The sequence below is a fragment of the Alosa sapidissima genome, chromosome 9 (genome assembly GCF_018492685.1).
Source record: "Alosa sapidissima isolate fAloSap1 chromosome 9, fAloSap1.pri, whole genome shotgun sequence".
In the NCBI taxonomy this organism is placed as follows: domain Eukaryota; kingdom Metazoa; phylum Chordata; class Actinopteri; order Clupeiformes; family Clupeidae; genus Alosa; species Alosa sapidissima.
The window spans coordinates 18,751,178-18,771,067 of record NC_055965.1 but is presented as its reverse complement, the minus strand read 5'-3'; the positions used below and the strand labels follow the sequence as shown (position 1 = coordinate 18,771,067).

The 19,890-nt window shown below is 40.5% G+C and overlaps 1 protein-coding gene across 1 annotated transcript in view; it reads right to left on the bottom strand.

The window, feature by feature from the left end:
* Positions 1-19,890, bottom strand: part of mslnb (mesothelin b) — a 290,146-nt gene that overhangs the window by 207,170 nt on the left and 63,086 nt on the right. The window contains exons 56-69 of the mRNA XM_042103582.1: positions 16,555-16,630; positions 16,227-16,385; positions 10,658-10,869; positions 8,936-9,036; positions 8,656-8,768; positions 8,135-8,308; positions 7,949-7,980; positions 7,695-7,792; positions 7,574-7,599; positions 7,442-7,463; positions 7,301-7,328; positions 2,277-2,352; positions 1,949-2,107; positions 223-434 (exon numbers count right to left, since the gene is read on the bottom strand). Of these exons, the coding sequence (XP_041959516.1) occupies positions 223-434; positions 1,949-2,107; positions 2,277-2,352; positions 7,301-7,328; positions 7,442-7,463; positions 7,574-7,599; positions 7,695-7,792; positions 7,949-7,980; positions 8,135-8,308; positions 8,656-8,768; positions 8,936-9,036; positions 10,658-10,869; positions 16,227-16,385; positions 16,555-16,630 (1,488 nt within the window). The remainder of the gene's footprint in view (positions 1-222; positions 435-1,948; positions 2,108-2,276; positions 2,353-7,300; positions 7,329-7,441; positions 7,464-7,573; positions 7,600-7,694; positions 7,793-7,948; positions 7,981-8,134; positions 8,309-8,655; positions 8,769-8,935; positions 9,037-10,657; positions 10,870-16,226; positions 16,386-16,554; positions 16,631-19,890) is intronic.

Here is a 19,890-nt window from a genome sequence, read left to right as displayed (position 1 = left end):
TCCAAACAATAATTTTGGCATCTACTGTTACCAAGCAACGTACTGTAACCGTCACTCTGCAGCTGAGTTGAGCAAGAGAGACACAATAATAATGTGTTTTCACGCTTGTCCTCACGTTATTTGGTAATCTGAACACTCAACCTACTCAATTTTCTCACTTAATAACTGTCTGCCACAAAATGTGACATTGTGAAATTACTGTTCTCTCGCTTTGGAACATACATGTACTGGTAGGTTTCACAGGTGAGGTTCTTCCTGCTGACACAGTGCAGAAGTTGTCCGGAGGCGAAGGGCAAGAACAGCCGCAGACGTTCACCAAACAGTGAGGAGATGAAGTCGATGTCTTCCCACTGCATGTCACTGAGCAGCTCCAGACGGAGCTCTCCAAGAATATCCAGGACATCAGTCACAGATTGACCCATGATCCTCAGAGACTGTCAGGAGCAGGAACAAAAACAAAAAGAATGTTTAAAAAGAAATTCCAAATACCAAATTCCAAAAACTGCACAGGCAAAGCAAGGCAGCCATGGTGCCCCCTGACAGTGGATTGGTCTAGGTTCGAAACCCAGACCCATTATCTGCTAAAATATCACTGTCACTTTACGTCACAGACATAGTTCGAATTACAGGGGGTACTGGGGGGTACTATACCCCCCAATGAAGACCCAGTACCCCCCAAAGAGACAGAAATATCAGTTTTGGGGGGGTCAGATAATTTTTCTAATATTGTGAAAAATATCATTACAGTTACAATACAAGTCAACTCCTGTTTTCACTGTAGGAACATTTTTATGTAAAGCGATTTCAGAAACCCCTATTGTGGACCGTACCAGTTTTTAACCACCGTGGCGCAAGAAGCAACTGAGCAAGTGTCAACATTGAATGACAAAACGCTAGGTAAATTCCTCCAGTAGGCTAAATTCGGTTTGCTGCTGACATGCATGGGTAAATGTAAGTTGCTAACTGACGTCTAGCTTGCTGAAAATGTGTTATTTTACAACCTTCATTTATAAACGTGTTTGTTCTTTCATAGCTCTTCATACATTGAATTACTGGCTACTTACCTGCAACTTACTTACCCACTGAGGCTAGTAAAGTGTACCTTGGTTAGTTACCAAGGTTAGTTAGCAAGGTAATTCTCTATTTAAATAAACTTTTATATTGTGGTGAGGTAAAATCGATTGTCATTTCCAAGGAGATGAACTCCATAGCCTAGGTATCCATTCTCATTATATCTTGAATAAATTATTGTGCCCTTTTGAAATTAGTTTGGCACAGATCCTGTGTTTTTATATTACCGGTATGCACAAGAGGGTCTGATGTAGCTAAGCCTACATCAGTGAAACCTGTGGAAACATAAAAAGACCCAAGTAGCCTAGGCTAAATATGTGCTAGTATTTGAATTTGTTTTTAATTGGTTGGTATTGTTTTTACATTCTATTATTTCCTATTTTTAGTTTGATAAATGTAGTTTCATCTGAGAACCCTAATACTATCTTAATGAAACTATTTTTTATCTACAAACAATTACATTAAAATTGTAGGTGCAGTTAGGTTTTATACACTGTTCGTGTCATATGTGTTAAGGACCAGCAGACAGGAGAGGCACAGGATAAAAGCCGTGAGCAGGCCGCAGGGAGACGACAAGATGAGGGCAGAGGGCAGAGTTGATCAAAACAGTTCTCTTTTGGATATACAGTATAAAAACGATGAGATATTCTGTAGCCTACTGATTATCAGTTTGTTGCATGTTTAGACCTTGTATGTGTGTTGCACAACACATGTTGCACTTGGCGATCACGGTGGGGATTGATATGGTAATGGAACATTATGGTCAGAAGAAGTGAAGGAGCAGTACCCCCCAATTATGGTGGGGTAATTCGCACTCTGGTCACAGAGATGTAAAAAGTATCTCTCTAACAAACGTGTCACAAAAGATCCCCATTACCATATTGGAGGCCATGTGTGAGAACATGATGAGAGCTTCGTCCAGAACTGCAGAGGTCTTGGTGAGGAGCAGCTTCCAGGTCCCCTTGGAGTAAGTCCTGTTGCTGGACAGCTGGCAGACCAGGAGCTGGGCCAGGTGCTCTGCAGTGAGTCCTGACAGCTGTACGTGAAGAACCAATTACCCAACGCTTCGAGTTCAAGATCTTTTTATGTAAAATTTGTAGGTTAACTTTTAATGTAAACTTTTATTTTCACTAGAAGCGCTGGACAAATTCAAAGAGGACCTATACAAAGAGATAAGACATGAATGAGTTAAAAAAGCACCTCACCTCAGAGCATGCATACTCTGACACGCTGTATTGGCAGGGTACTTGTCCCATATCCAAGAGATGCTGCAACTCAGAGCTATGAAACCACAAACATGTTCCAGGTCATGAGGTGTGAAGCAGTGGGCAAAACAAACCAGTTTAAAACAGAGTTTGCGATCCTAATCCACTGCACTTTTTGTAACGTACATAATGTACGTTTTAAACAGAATAGGGTATAATCTGCTTTTGATTTCACTTGTTCATCAGACGTCAGAATATTTGTCAGGTTATTCTGTTAAAACAATCACAAGAAAATCGAATTGCAAACTTTGTGCATTGTACTGCAACGTGAGTTGAGTGTATCATTATAGTGGATGGAATCCACTATCTTGAAATCTCCTGGCTTCTTCTTATTATAACCTTTTCAAAAATGAATGCGGCTCTAACCGCTTAACGTACAGACATGTTGAAATAACAGTTGTGTAGGTCTGGAATTGGACAAGAGTTATCATTTCAGATTTTTTTTTAAGTTTACACTTTTTGAGAAATAGGGGATTAAAAATGTTTGAAAACTTATTTTTCTCTCTATGACATCACAAAGGGGGCTCATTTAGAACGGTCGTAAAGTAATCAGGTGCGGGTCGACCTGCATACAATCTGGCGCTCCCTAAACTAGTCCTACACATCCTGTAATTAGTCGCTTTTGAACCACCACACTGCTTTCACACTGCTCAATTCTCATCAAAAAAGTTTCCGTCTGCTTCGTCCAACAAACTACGACGAAATGGACGTTTTCCTACCACACCCAATGTAAGTTACAATTCATCTGTGTTTTTTATTCGAATCGAGTATGTGAAGTCTATTTTTAACGACTCTGCTAGACAAGTAAGCAAGCAAGCTGGCGTTACCTGTCATCGATAAGCAACAAACTCGTAGGCCTACTGTAGCTGCTACGTTTAGCTAGACCTCGGAAATATATCTAGGTTCGCGGTTGTGTGCAGTGGCGGTGGTAGTGTTAGCAGCTAAGTAATAATAAACTTCACAGTCAAATTGTCAGCCGCCTTTCCTAGCGATAGCTGGCCTGACGAGGGAATTGGCCTTCTATGGCAAACAGTCACTGGCTGAAACGTAGCCTAGGCTTCGTTTTGAACTATCGTAACACCCCCAATTATCACCACTTTTGTTCAGAAATTCTAAAACAACGATGTTTTTTAACACTTCAAAATAACATTTGCTAAATTAACCTGACATCTGTTTTTTTTTATTTTTGTTAACGGGAGCATTTACTGCCTGAAATATCCGATTTTGTTTACCACGCTCGGAGTTATAGTGCTGGCCTGATGGGTCGCCTATTTACACCGTTTCAACGGCACATGAACGGTTAGACCGAGAATTCTCGTCGTGAAATTAAAATTCCACTGGAGCTCCAGGGATGGAAATTAACCACCCACCCCACGCCAAATGCGGGTAGTTTTGTGCGCTGGTGGGTGAATTTGGTCAACTTACCAGCCACTGTGGCGGGTAGAGCTAGCGTACCACAAATAGTCAGATCCGGTCTAATTTTCATACTTATTGACGGTTAAAAATAAGAAAGTGTCTGTAGGGATCATGTAGCCTAACGTTACCAGCCTATAAGGGTAAATCGCGCTGATTTGAAGTTCTACAACTCGTAGTGAGCATCATAGCCTATAGGCACTGGTGCAACGCTTCACTTTCACTTCACTACCATTAAGAAACTGTCACTATGCTTTCATGTGCCACTGCTAAATTATTTCAGGATGACTGCATAGACATAAATCTAGTGAGATCTGTGGATCTGCGTTATATCTTCACATACTAATATTCTCACGTAGTTATCTTTTGAATAGTAGGCCTAGGTATTTTAATCCGGCCCGCGACACGCTGCTATTTAGACCTATGAGGCAGACAGACGGACATCTCCACACCCATTCGTCGTGATGGAATATATCACAAACTTTTCATTCAAAGAAATTACAAACCCTATCAGAATAAACAACAGAATTTACCGAACGCAAAGGTGTAAAGCATTCCCTTATACAAGTTATAGCCGTTCCCGAGTAATCGAATTGAATTCAATCGTAATTGAAATTGAAGCAAATGTCTACACGGTCTCCAGCGTTGGGCTTTTGTCATATATGATAAGGCCAAATACAAAATAAATGTTAACAATATCGCCTAGATAACTGTACAACCAGAGTTTTTCCAATGTAGTTTCACAAAATGCTAAGCATGCATATTACGTTTCTTAAAGCTGAGCTGTGCTTAAATTGTTCAGTGCATGATTTCATTACGGGCCAAATAGAAAATAAATGCTAAATGTTAAATATAGCCTTGATACCTGTAAATATTTAAATCAGATGATGTACACTATAGTTAGATCAAGTAGAGAGTTGGATTATAGGATGCTCCAGAACTCACACAAACGGAGTCTTAAAGGAGCCACACCACTTTTATGACAAGACACTATGAATGTGGTGCTGTTGACCTTTAGTTTTGTTGCTACTGTGCTTGGAGGACAGGTTTAGGGCAAAACTCAGCACATTTTAGTCATATCGCAATAATGCCGATTAACGTGATCATTTTGGGTAGCCTACTATAATCATGATATCACATTTTCATGCCGTTTCTCTAGTGGCTGGTAAAAAAGTTGAGTGGCTGGTAGATTTTGGAATCCACCAGCCACAGTGGCAGGTAGAAAAAATATTTAATTTCCATCCCTGATACACGCGTGGAAATACAGGACCGACGGTAATAGGTGGAGTTCCGATACGTTTGTATGAGTGGTAGGTTGTGGCATAAAATGACTTGATTGTAGGCTTAGCTTCTAGTTTGTTCAGTTGAATCATATCACAGCTGTCTGTTCCCCCCCCCTTCTATTTCTGTTAGGTGCCGCTTTACTCTGCTGCTGGATGGTGGAGGATCAGTGGAGGTCTATGCTATAGCCTACTAAATAGATGGCAGGAAAGCACAGCACACATGAATTTCTAAATGAAGAAGAATGAATAAATGCACTTGCTTTTCAAACTGTTCAAACAACTGTTCAATGCCTCACTTAAGGAAAGAGGAGAGATAGACTTCTCTGCATAGTCTGTCTGCCTCTTCACCCCCTCCATGTTTGGTAGCCTACTGTCTGTCCACTAGCCACTTGTACCACTGTCTTTATGCCTCACTGTTTGCGTGCTATATTAGCACATATGCATAACCCCCCCCCCCCCCCCCCCCCCCCCCCCCACCCCCCCCCCCCCCCACCACACACCACAGCCGAACTGTGGCCACACTTATAAATTTTTTTAAATAGTTTAAATATATAGATATACAGACTTTACTTTACTTTTATTTCTGCATTGTTGCACTGTTAAGGTGCTCATTTGCACTATCACCATGACCACTATCACCATTGCACTACCACCATGACACTCATTCACACAGAGCACCTTACCATACCTTACTATGCACAGAGAATCACAGGCTCAGTCCCTGCCTCAGTCATTGCAAGCGCCTCTGATTTATTAATCACCACATTGTGGATACTGTTTTTTATAATTGATTGAAGTGTTAGTATAATTTGTATTTTTGTAATTTGTATTTTAGTATATTTTTATATATTGTATTAAGTGTTAGTATAATTTGTATTTTAGTATATTTAGCCTATTCTTTATCTTCTACTGTCCTTACTGCTTAGTTGTGTTTTTATATTATATACTTTAATTACTCTTTCTGCTGTTAAAGAATGTGTTTGTGTTGTATGTATGCTGCTGAGACCTTGAATTTCCCCTGGGGATCAATAAAGTATCTCTATCTATCTATCTAAACAAGTTGTCAATGGTTATTTATGCAAGCTTGTAGAAACTATGTTGCAGTGCGACGGTGATTCAATGATTTAACATTGACAAAGTTTATTTAACATAGTGTAGCGCCAAGGCTATTTGCCCCCGTTTTGGACTTTCCCTTGTGTTCCCCTGTGTCTTCTGTTTTCCCGGCGGTGTGTGTGTGTGTGCACGCGAGAGTGTCTGTGTCTCCCTCTCCCTTCTGTGTCATAGAATGTGTCAATAAGTTCTGATGTGTTTTGATTGGGGGGAGGTGTCCGGGAGGGAATATTTAGGGGTTCGGATAGGTTAGCGATTGATAAGGGGAGGGAATAGAATAGGGGGTTCTAAGACGTCTAGTAAGTTTAGTCAGAGGAGAAGTAAATTACGTGTGAGTGGGTGTGTGTTGCGTTGTGTTGTCTGCCGATGAGAGTGAATGACGAGTGATTGAGACCTAATTTATCAAGATCAGTTTGTTGTTTTGTAGTGGACACCTCCTGCTACCCGTACCTTAGCCTGTACATCCTTTATAAAAAATAAATTACCGGAGTTTGGAACGGTATCTCAGCCTCCCCGTCTCCTAACTACTCTTCGGCATTACAATAGATTCAATGACTAATTGTTATCTGGGCGCAGAAGGAGCAGACATCAACACCAACTGAAAGCCCCGTTTTGCAGGTAGCCTATAGCATTGCATACAATTAGGCTTTCTCTGAACTACATTTTCCAAAGGTCAGGTTTCGTGCTTGTGTTACAACTTCAGAACGGCTTGACGTATATGCTTCAAATTTGGTGTGAACATGGACTCAATGATGAAGTCAAATGTCAAGGTCAAGGTCAAACCCACCTTGAGTGTGATATCTCAAGAACGGCTGACACACAACGTTTTTTGGTACAAGGGTTTGTATGATCTCAAAGATTAAGTGATTCAGTGTTTTTTTTTTTTTCAGGAATCTCCCTACCAACATTAAGCCAGCAGCTTTCCATCCACTATTGTAATTCCTCTGGCATTGTATTTCTAGTTACATTCCTAATTCCCATTGGCCTTCCTGACATATGAGCTCGTAATTAAATTGGTAAATAAATTAATATCAAACAAACTCTGATGTTCCTCCGCTGCCCTGGCTCTGTAAATTGGGCAGAACTATACATTGTAGAAATATACAATGTTCTAGTCATTAGGGCAAGAAGAAATACAGAAAAAGTGGTTGTGCAAACCTGTTTGTCCTGTAGCAAATTTCAGTCTCTGCAAAAATCACAGGAAAGTATTATGTACATTCCAACATTCTGGGGTATAAAAAGACATAGATAATATGTACTGCATGTGATTAAATTGACTTTGCCTGAGAATGAACTTACCATTTACCCTTGTGAAAGGACACTAGAGTGGAAAAGAAAGAGACGCAGTCAGTATATCTGATTATATCTATATATCATTATAGATTGTCAATTCAACATAGCCGGGCACACACAACACATAGCAACACTTACTGAAGGTGGCTGTGGAAGTATGCAACCTGTTCAGACAAAAAACAGACAAGAACGTTATAGGCTACAGTATAAATACATTATATGTAGATATCAGCAATATATTGCATATAAAGTAATGAACCTTGTGGTGAGTTCCCTCTAAGTTGATCGACGGTTGTGTAGATGATATGCTCTAATTCAGGAGGCACATGTGACAGACCCATGTACAGGTTCTCTGATCTGGGGTGGGGAAGTTAGAATTGGTTACTGATTACTGTAACTATTTATACTATTGATAATAGCAAAAAGTGCATCAGCATTAAACTTTTTAAACATGTTTATATCACCAGCATGAATCATTTTATTGACAGTGAATAAGATCTGAACCGCACTTACACTAACTGAAGGGTGAGACACGGTATCTCGTTCTGTGAAGAAATAAGATGTCAAAATAAAATCAGTATTTAAAAACATGTCTCCTGAAGTTATTGTGATATAGTGATTTCTTTTTAAAAAGCATTAGTAAGAATTTCCAAATATGTTTGAAATCGGAAATGAAGTATTGTCTATGTAGCATTTTACCTCTTGTGCAATCCTGACTAGATGTTGCAGGACCTCGGGCATCTGTGTCTGCTGGGGAGGCTGCAGGAGGTGGTTGAAGACGACCCTGATGACCTCCTGTGGGGGAAGGTCTCCGAGAGGCAGGAGGATCAGCTCCGCCTTCTGCTGGGGAGAGAGCAGCTCCAGGACAGCCAGCTGGGGACAAACAGGGGAGACAGAGAGAGTTTACAATCCATGTCAATGTTTTGCTCTGAAGAGTTGGTTTGTATTGATTTCCATACGTTTTTGTTGACACCTTAGTTTGGCTAACAACTATGATTACCTTTCATCTATCTTCATGAAATGTAAAAGCAGGAAGCACTGAATAACATCTTGCTTCTTATTAACCAAATCTTAACAATACAGCCAATTGTGGTGGATGTTTCATTACATAAGGGGCGAGATAGACATAGCAGCCCTTGATGAGAGTCAAAGCATGTGGTATTCGCACAGATTCACAGTAGAAATAAGGGTTTCTTATTTGAATACAATACATCACTTACCGGATTGAAGTACTTATTGGCATCAAGTAGACTTTTGAGTGGGACAAGGCCAGAGAATTGCCCGTAGTTGTTGAGAAGCCACGTCATGCTATTGTTGGAGATACATCCTGGATCTAGGAGAGACAACACAAGTATAGAATCAGTTACATGTTACATACATATACATGATGCAGACAGTATTCATGCAGACAATACAATCTATATGTATGCACATACAAATATAGACCATTGCATTAAGAGATCACAAACATATTTCAGGAACCCATGTCTTAATTCTGACCTGATGTGTTTCTGGACAGGAAGGGCAAAATGAAGAACTTGAGAACGTTCTCGGCCTGCTCCTCTGTCATGTGATCAAATTGAAGACTCAGCTCAGCCACACTGGAGAAGTTAATTAATACAGTTAATTGTTAATTATACAATTGAAAGTTACAAAGCAGTGATTTAATGATAGAATAGCATAATAATTACATATGTCATATCATATGCAACAGTACTGCATACCATCATACTATACTGAGTCATACTGCATCATATCTTATCATAAATACAAGGATACAACGAAGTTTATTGTCACATGCATATAGTTACTGGAAGTAAGAAATGCAGTGAAATTATGTCTGGTGTCAGCCTATTTGTGCATTTATGGGGGGGGGGGGGGGGGGTAAAAAGTGCAGTAGAAGAGGGGTTTAGTAGATTAAGTGGCAAGGGCTGCATAAGAAAGGTGGGGGAGGATTGGGATTGGGGGGGGGGGGGCACCAACAAGGAGCACCCAAGAGCAACAGGGGCAAGGAAAAACTCCCTTACCAAGGAAGAAACCGTGGGCAGATCCACGGCTCAAGGGCCTAACCCAACTGCCAGGGGTCTTGGTGTGTGTGTTGGGGGGATGACAGGGGAGATGGGATAGTGTGCTGTGTATGTGGGGAGAGGGCAGTGTGCAATATGTGTGATGGAGAAGCTTCCTCATGCGACAATGTGCTGTGTATTGGGGGGGCAGTGTGCTGTAAGTATGTTGGGGATGTGTGTTGGAGAAGCTTCCTGATGAAATAATGTGCTGTGTAGGTAGGGGAGAGGGGGGGGGCAGTGTACTGCAAGTATGGTGAAGGGACTTACTATTGCAAGCAGAGTACTGTATGTATGATGTATGTGAGTGATGACAGTGAAGATGTGTGTGTGGGCAGGAGGGGAGTGGAGCAGTGACTGTGTATGTGTGTGTGTAGTGTGTGTGTGGGTAGGTGGGGGCAGTGTGCTGTAAGTATGTAGAGGATGTGTGTTGGATGAGATCCTGAAGACAATGTGCTGTGTATGTAGGGAGGAGGGGGGGGGGCAGTGTGCAGCAAGTATGTAGAGGAGGCTTACTGTAGCAAGCAGTGCGCTGTATGTATGTGAGGTGAAGACATTGATGATGTAAGTGTGTGTGTTTTGTGTGTGTGTGTTGGGGATGGGGGGGGGGGGGGGGGGGGGGGTGGCAGAAAGGCTAGGCAAAAATAATAAATAAAAAGTTCTATGGAGATGTGCAAAAGTTGGAGAAAGTTAGATATGTGTGTGTGTGTGTGTGTGTGTGTGTGTGTTTTGACGTGTGATGAAATAAGAAAATAAATAAAAGATCTGTAGCATAGGGAGCAAAGGTGGGGGTGCCGAACCACAGTCGTGGGTATATCTTAAGTGCCATATTGCAAATGTACAACAGTTACACACACAACTAATCAAGTAAAAATACACCATATTGTGTTTTCTATCGTTCATTTTGTTAGTTCATCCTCCACCCCCCAAAAATAGTTCCAAACAATAATTTTGGCATCTACTGTTACCAAGCAACGTACTGTAACCGTCACTCTGCAGCTGAGTTGAGCAAGAGAGACACAATAATAATGTGTTTTCACGCTTGTCCTCACGTTATTTGGTAATCTGAACACTCAACCTACTCAATTTTCTCACTTAATAACTGTCTGCCACAAAATGTGACATTGTGAAATTACTGTTCTCTCGCTTTGGAACATACATGTACTGGTAGGTTTCACAGGTGAGGTTCTTCCTGCTGACACAGTACAGAAGTTGTCCGGAGGCGAAGGGCAAGAACAGCCGCAGACGTTCACCAAACAGTGAGGAGATGAAGTCGATGTCTTCCCACTGCATGTCACTGAGCAGCTCCAGACGGAGCTCTCCAAGAATATCCAGGACATCAGTCACAGATTGACCCATGATCCTCAGAGACTGTCAGGAGCAGGAACAAAAACAAAAAGAATGTTGAGAAAATGAAAGAATAGAAGAACAGAAGAACCCTAATACTTTGGAAAATGACAAAAGTAACTCAAATTTGTCACAAAAGACCCCCATGCATTACCATGTTGGAGAACATGATAAGAGCATCATCCAGAACTGCAGAGGACTTGGTGAGGAGCAGTTTCCAGGTCTCCCTGGAGTAAGTCATGTTGCTGGACAGCTTGCAAATCAGAACCTTGGCCAGGTGCTGTGCAGTGAATCCTGTTAGCTGTAGGTGCAGACACATAAGCAACACAGAGTTTAAAATCGTTACACTTTTGGAGCATTTTTATTCTCCTTATGTATCATGTAATATTTATTATGTACTGTACTTGTGTCTTGCATGTTGAGTTTTGTCTTAATTGAGTATTATCTCTTGCATGTGTCATAGTATTCTTTGCAAATCATTTGGCGAAGTGTTTTTTTACTTGATTATTTTAATTCATGTCCATGGTGCATCATTCTATGAATGTGACCAAAGAGATGCTTGTTTACATCAAAGTTACCCAGGACACCTTTATCCCGTCTCACCTCTGAACAGGCATACTGCTCCAGACTGACATTACAGGGGACGAGGCCAGCTGCCAGTTGAGACTGCAGGACAGTGCTGTTGACACGACAAAATATGATCAGCTGGTTTCCACTCCTTTATAGGTTTCTATTCCATCTGTTAAACTTTTCTTATTATTTTACATATGACATGAATTTAACTTACCTGTTAACACCTTCACAAATTCTGGTTTCTATACAAAAAAAAGAAGTATCCAAATTGAGTATCCAAATTAAAGGAAAATTCCGGTTTTTAGCACTTTAAGGCCCTTTTCTGGTTTGTTTTGGATGAACTAGAGTGGTGGACACCGAAATTTTGACGATTGGTCCTGTCTCGATTTTTCTGACTCGTTTTGAATCGCCTTTTCACCTCTCAGGGTGGCTGGCAATGGGCATACTGTAGTAGGCTACTCAAACATGTCCTAAAACAACCCTTAACGTTTGTTTTCAAAACTGTGCAACTCACCGAGTGGTGAGTCATTAGTCATTAAGTATCCAAATTAACAGACTTTTCTCAAAATGGTAGAGGACAAAACGTGGCAATACTGAAACTTACCATTAACTGGTGTTGTAGGACACTAAATATGAAGCGAAACAAAAGTCAAATGTAAACATTTTGTAAACACAATTATTTTTACTGTTAAAATTGACATCAAAATATCTGTATATAAATGTTGTTTAGAGTCAGACTTGCTCTTAAAAGAATAGTATCTCACCTGAGCAGGCAGAGGAACAGCACAATCTGCTCGAGAAAGAAAAGAGTTCATGAGGATGTGAACATGAAACTTTGGAAAATGTCTACCTGTGTGTGTGTGTGTGTGTGTGTGTGTGTGTGTGTGTGTGTGTGTGTTTGTGTGTGTGTGTGCGCTACTCACCTACTGGACTGAGCTGGAGCAGCTCTTCCACAGCTTCTCTGATGATGAGCTCCAGAACTGCTGGTACTGATGTCACAGACTCACTCAGCCTTGGGATACTACACAGCATCGCACATCGAAGGATAGGAAGAACAAAAACAAACAAACAAAAATGCTAAATGCATAAACATAGACAGAAAAATAGAAATACCACATCACAGTATGACAAAATAATGGGAGCCAACATGAGGAAAAGACTACTTGCAAATTTTTGATAAAAACAAAAAGTGTGTGAGGAATACCACATCACAGGATGACAAGAGAATTGGGACAATTGCAATTATTTGAGGTATTAAACATAGATACCTAATTGTATGGTAAGACAATGCAGATACCAAATCACATGGAATAAAACTCAAAAGTACAGACTGTTTTTATCAATAAAATCTATCTGTAAGCCTGGTCAGCCTCGGCCTTAAGGTACATCAGGGAATGTTGATTGGACTTACATTGCCTGGTAGAACTCACAAGGTGCTTCATCCTAGGAAAGTTAGAAGTAAGAGAAGTGTGTTAAGCAAGAGTCTTTGAAGGGGACTGGACCGAGTATGAGTAACTGTTTGGCAATACCTAATAGTTTCTAATATGAATTCCTAGCTTTTGTAATGAATCTCCTTTTTACCTGTGTGGCAAGGATGATGGTGAGACCAAGAACTTCTGCAAGATTCCTCTCCACAGGTGATTCCAGCAGGTGATCCAGCACTCTGCTGACGACCTCATCTTTCCCTTGGGCATGAGGGAGAGGCAGAACCATCAACTCAGCCATCTGCTTTGGACTGAGAAGATCCAACACCTCCAGCTGCAGAAAGAGAGACAGAGAGAGAGAGAGAGAGAGAAAGAGAGGGGAGGAAAGGAGAGAAAGAGAGAGAGAGAGAAAGAGAGATAGATGGAGAGGGAGGGAGGGAGAGAGAGAAAGAAAGAGAGGTAGGGAGGGGGAGGGGCAGGGAGAAAGATTTAGCAAAGGACACAAGACACTACAAATGATGTGATTGACTGATTAGTCATTGATTGGTAAAATAATTTGTCACATACTGGATCAAAGTCCTGGTTGCGATCAAATAGACTTTCGAGAGGAACAAGGACAGAGAATTGTCCGTAGTTATCTGTAAGCCATTCCATGCTGTTGTTGGAGAAGCATCCAGAGTCTGCAAATGTGCAAATGTACCAATTTGATTATACTTACACTCTTAAAACGAATGGGTTAGAAACTACACAAACTAGTTATTAGTTTTAAGACTGTACAATAGACTACAAATAGAACCAGTGAGAATACTTTGTAAGTACACTTACAATCTGAATACAGTAATTTCCCATATGTAAGACACATTGTGCATAAAATGCAGAACAGTGATTAATGCAAAAAGAAGTAGCAATATATTGTATTGAATTTATTATAATAATGTATTGTATGTATATTAACCACAGCTTATTATAAAACATTAAGTACTTAAAAAAATTCTGATGCAAAAGTTCTTAGGCCACTAGCATCATGACACTTTTGCTTTTAAAATACTCACAGGGATATAAAGCCTAAGTCACTCATAGCGAAGATAGAGAAACTGTTTCATGTGAGACTAAATGTACATTCAGAAACAAAGTCGATCAGATCAGAGAATGAAGAAAAGAAATGTATTCCCACCCCTGTGTGTAGCTCATAGCTGAAAAAATTCCTTGGTTTATAGGTGGGAATATATTGCCAGTGTAGTGTAACAGAACATATATGACAAAGTAGTGATCTTTTTTGGACCCGTGTCTTAATTCTGACCTGATGTGTTTCTGGACAGGAAGGGCAGGATGAAGGACCGGAGGACATCCTCGGCCTGCTCCTCTGTCATGTCATCAAAATGATGACTCAGCTCACCCACACTGGAGAAGTAGTCACAAAACATTCAAATAGTCATATAATAACATAATAATTACACATTTGTACATATGTGATATACATATACAACAGCATAGTATTTCATTTCATTTTAAGATATACACAGAAGAAGTCTTAAATACCTACATCCTATATAGGATTTCCCATATAATATCATGTTATATCATGTGCTGAGTTGCTCTCAGTTGTACCATATTGTGTTCTATCAAATTGTGTCATATTATCTCATATCATAATGTATTGTACTATGTTGTATTTCATGACAGTGTCTGATTTCTTACAGTACAATTTTGAACACAATGTGTATCAATAGTTTACATCATACATACATGTACTGGTAAGTTTCACAGGTGAGGTTCTTGCTGCTGACACATTGCAGAAGGTCTCCAGAGGCGAAGGGTAAAAATGGCCGCAGACTGTCACTAAACAGTGAGGAGATGAAATAGATGTCTTGCCACTGCATGTCACTGAGCGACTCCAGACGGAGCTCCCCAAGAATATCCAGGACATGAGTCACAGATGGACCCATGATCCTCAGAGACTGTCAGGAGCAGGAACAAAAATAAAAGAATGTTTAAAAAGAAATCCCAAATACCAAATTCCAAAAACTGCACAGGCAAAGCAAGGCAGCCATGGTGCCCCCTGACAGTGGATTGGTCTAGGTTCGATACCCACACCCATTATCTGCTAAAATATCACTGTCACTTTACGTCACAGACATAGTTCGAATTACAAAGAGACAGAAATATCAGTTTTGGGGGGGTCAGATAATTTTTCTAATATTGTGAAAAATATCATTACAGTTACAATACAAGTCAACTCCTGTTTTCACTGAAGGAACATTTTTATGTAAAGCGATTTCAGAAACCCCTATTGTGGACCGTACCATTTTTAACCACCGTGGCGCTAGAAGCAACTGAGCAAGTGTCAACATTGAATGACAAAACGCTAGGTAAATTCCTCCAGTAGGCTAAATTCGGTTTGCTGCTGACGTGCATGGGTAAATGTAAGTTGCTAACTGACGTCTAGCTTGTTGAAAATGTGTTATTTTACAACCTTCATTTATAAACGTGTTTGTTCTTTCATAGCTCATGTCACCTCTTCATACATTGAATTACTGGCTACTTACCTGCTACTTACTTACCCACTGAGGCTAGTAAAGTGTACCTTGGTTAGTTACCAAGGTTAGTTACCAAGGTAATTCTCTATTTAAATAAACTTTTATATTGTGGTGAGGTAAAATCGATTGTCATTTCCAAGGAGATGAACTCCATAGCCTAGGTATCCATTCTCATTATATCTTGAATAAATTATTGTGCCCTTTTGAAATTAGTTTGGCACAGATCCTGTGTTTTTATATTACCGGTATGCACAAGAGGGTCTGATGTAGCTAAGCCTACATCAGTGAAACCTGTGGAAACATAAAAAGACCCAAGTAGCCTAGGCTAAATATGTGCTAGTATTTGAATTTGTTTTTAATTGGTTGGTATTGTTTTTACATTCTAGTATTTCCTATTTTTAGTTTGATAAATGTAGTTTCATCTGAGAACCCTGATACTATCTTAATGAAACTATTTTTTATCTACAAACAATTACATTAAAATTGTAGGTGCAGTTAGGTTTTATACACTGTTCGTGTCATATGTGTTAAGGACCAGCAGACAGGAGAGGCACAGGATAAAAGCCGTGAGCAGGCCGCAGGGAGACGACAAGATGAAGGCAGAGGGCAGAGTTGATCAAAACAGTTCTCTTTTGGATATACAGTATAAAAACGATGAGATATTCTGTAGCCTACTGATTATCAGTTTGTTGCATGTTTAGACCTTGTATGTGTGTTGCACAACCATTATGGTCAGAAGAAGTGAAGGAGCAGTACCCCCCCAATTATGGTGGGGTAATTCGCACTCTGGTCACAGAGATGTAAAAAGTATCTCTCTAACAAACATGTCACAAAAGATCACCATTACCATATTGGAGGCCATGTGTGAGAACATGATGAGAGCTTCGTCCAGAACTGCAGAGGTCTTGGTGAGGAGCAGCTTCCAGGTCCCCTTGGAGTAAGTCCTGTTGCTGGACAGCTGGCAGACCAGGAGCTGGGCCAGGTGCTCTGCAGTGAGTCCTGACAGCTGTACGTGAAGAACCAATTACCCAACGCTTCGAGTTCAAGATCTTTTTATGTAAAATTTGTAGGTTAACTTTTAATGTAAACTTTTATTTTCACTAGAAGCGCTGGACAAATTCAAAGAGGACCTATACAAAGAGATAAGACATGAATGAGTTAAAAAAGCACCTCACCTCAGAGCATGCATACTCTGACACGCTGTATTGGCAGGGTACTTGTCCCATATCCAAGAGATGCTGCAACTCAGAGCTATGAAACCACAAACATGTTCCAGGTCATGAGGTGTGAAGCAGTGGGCAAAACAAACCAGTTTAAAACAGAGTTTGCGATCCTAATCCACTGCACTTTTTGTAACGTACATAATGTACGTTTTAAACAGAATAGGGTATAATCTGCTTTTGATTTCACTTGTTCATCAGACGTCAGAATATTTGTCAGGTTATTCTGTTAAAACAATCACAAGAAAATCGAATTGCAAACTTTGTGCATTGTACTGCAACGTGAGTTGAGTGTATCATTATAGTGGATGGAATCCACTATCTTGAAATCTCCTGGCTTCTTCTTATTATAACCTTTTCAAAAATTAATGCGGCTCTAACCGCTTAACGTACAGACATGTTGAAATAACAGTTGTGTAGGTCTGGAATTGGACAAGAGAGTTATCATTTCAGATTTTTTTTTAAGTTTACACTTTTTGAGAAATAGGGGATTAGATATTTTTAACGACGCTAGACAAGTAAGCAAGCAAGCTGGCGTTTACCTGTCATCGATAAGCAACAAACTCGTAGGCCTACTGTAGCTGCTATGTTTAGCTAGACCTCGGAAATATATCTAGGTTCGTGGTTGTGTGCAGTGGTGGTGGTAGTGTTAGCAGCTAAGTAATAATAAACTTCACAGTCAAATTGTCAGCCGCCTTTCCTAGCGATAGCTGGCCTGGCGAGTACGCCTGTTTGAGTCGTGATTCACTCGGATCTTTCACCCGTATCTTTAAATTAACCCATGAGTCGCGAGTCTCTAGTATCAATAACTCGGATCAGTTGAGTCCTACTACAATTCAATCTAAAACGATAAACAGCGCCACACACAAACCTCTTGCAACATTAGCTAGCCTACTAGCCATCATAGCTGCCAAAAATGTAACAATTTCGTAAGTAGGATAACCACAACTCCACAAATCAACTCAAGCGACTGAGTGAGCAGGCAGTCTGAGATAACTGGTTAACTTCCCGCAGAGCCGGGTTAGTCGGATCAGCCAGCCGGTTAGGCTACATTGAGTACGAGTCGGCTACGGCTACGTTGTCATGAGTGGCTGTAGACGAGCGAGTAGCCCCTCCTCAAAGTGAAAAGCAATTCCACAACAAAAGCCATTCTTCAACTCTTAAATAACATTCAATGTTCTGCATGTAGCCTAGGCATACTTTAGATTTGGTGTATAGATGTAGCATATTAAAATGCAATTAGGTCGCGCAGACAGTCCGAAACATTGCACGCTCTTAATGGAGCTGCTTTGTATACCCGGGTTAGTCGGATCGCTGGGCCGGGCGGTTACGTTATGAGTGCGAGTCAGCCGAATCAGCCGGCTACGTTGTCATGAGTGGATCTGTAGACGAGCGAGTAACTCCTCGTCAAGGTGAAAAGCAAATCCACAACAAAAGCCATTCTTTCACTTCTGAAATAACACAATGTTCTACACGTAGGCATAGCCTAGGCCTACTTTTAAATGCAATTAGGTCGCGAAGACAGTCCGAAACATTGCAAGCTCTGTTTGGAGCTGCTCAGGCTAGCCGGGTCAGTTGGATCAGCAGGGCGGGCCGGTTACGTTGTTATGAGTGCGAGTCAGCCGAATCAGCCGGCTACGTTGTCATGAGTGGATCTGTAGACGAGCGAGTAACTCCTCGTCAAGGTGAAAAGCAAATCCACAACAAAAGCCATTCTTTCACTTCTGAAATAGCATACAATGTTCTACACGTAGGCATAGCCTACTTTAAAATGCAATTAGGTCGCGAAGACAGTCCGAAACATTGCAAGCTCTGTATGGAGCTGCTCAGGCTAGCCGGGTCAGTTGGATCAGCAGGGCGGGTCGGTTACGTTGTTATGAGTGCAAGTCAGCCGAATCAGCCGGCTACGTTGTCATGAGTGGATCTTTAGAGGAGCGAGTAACTCCTCGTCAAGGTTAAAAGAAAATCCACAACAAAAGCCATGCGTTCACTTCTGAAATAACATATATTCTGCACGCATAGCCTACTTTAAAATGCAATTAGGTCGCGAAGACAGTCTGAAACATTGCAAGCTCTGTATGGAGAGTAGGCTAGCCAGTCGGATCAGCCAAGCGGGCCGGTTACGTTGTTGTTATGAGTGCGAGTCAGCCGAATCAGCCGGCTACGTTGTCATGAGTGGATCTTTAGAGGAACGAGTAACTCCTCGTCAAGGTTAAAAGAAAATCCACAACAAAAGCCATGCTTTCACTTCTGAAATAACATATATTCTGCACGCATAGCCTACTTTAAAATGCAATTAGGTCGCGAAGACAGTTGCAATGTCCGAAACATTGCAAGCTCTGTATGGAGTTGCTTGAGTAGGCTAGCCTACCTGGGTCATTTGGATCAGCCGCGGGCGGACCGGTTACATTATGTTTGAGTGCGAGTCAGTCGAATCAGCCGGCTACATTGTCATGAGTGGATCTGTAGACGAGCAAGTAGCCTAGTTTCTAGTCGTGTCAAGGTGATAATAATAATAGGCCTAATGAGAATAGTAGTAGTAGTAGTAGTAGTAGTAATAATAATAATAATAATAATAATAATTTAGTCACTGCAGGGCATTTCTACGTTCCTGTTTCTATGTCTACATTGAAAGTCAATTGCTTAGGCTAGGTTAAGACAATAAATAAACAGTCTGGCTCAAACTGCTTTCTTTCCCGTGAGTGGGTGGAGATTTTGATGCTATTATATTAGGCTATTTTATATTATATTATATTATATTATATTAGGCTACCTAACATGATATACATATCATAGCTATACATATATATATATATATATATATATATATATATATATATATATATATATATATATATATATATATGTATAGCTATGATTAATAGGCTAATAATATTAGTTGCCTAGTAGGCCTATTAGCTGCCTATAATACCTATTAGAATAGATTCCTAGTAGCCTACTATTAGTATATAGTAGTGGTAATAAACATTGTAGCAGAGTAGCATTAGACCTAGGCAAATTTTCTATTGTTAACAAAACAACAACAAATAATTAATTATTATAATATAGGCTACCCTCCCTGTCAATAAGATCAAAGTTTCTGAACATGAGCACCAAAAAGATGAACAATGTGTGGATGCACTTTGACCAGGAGACCAAAACTCTTAGGCTAAATGCAAGTACTGCAAAAACCTGGTTTCAAATCATGGAGGATCCACATCCAACATGAGAAGGCACTTAACGAAATGAAGCACCCCACTGCACTGCTTGAACGTAGGACTGAATTTCTTT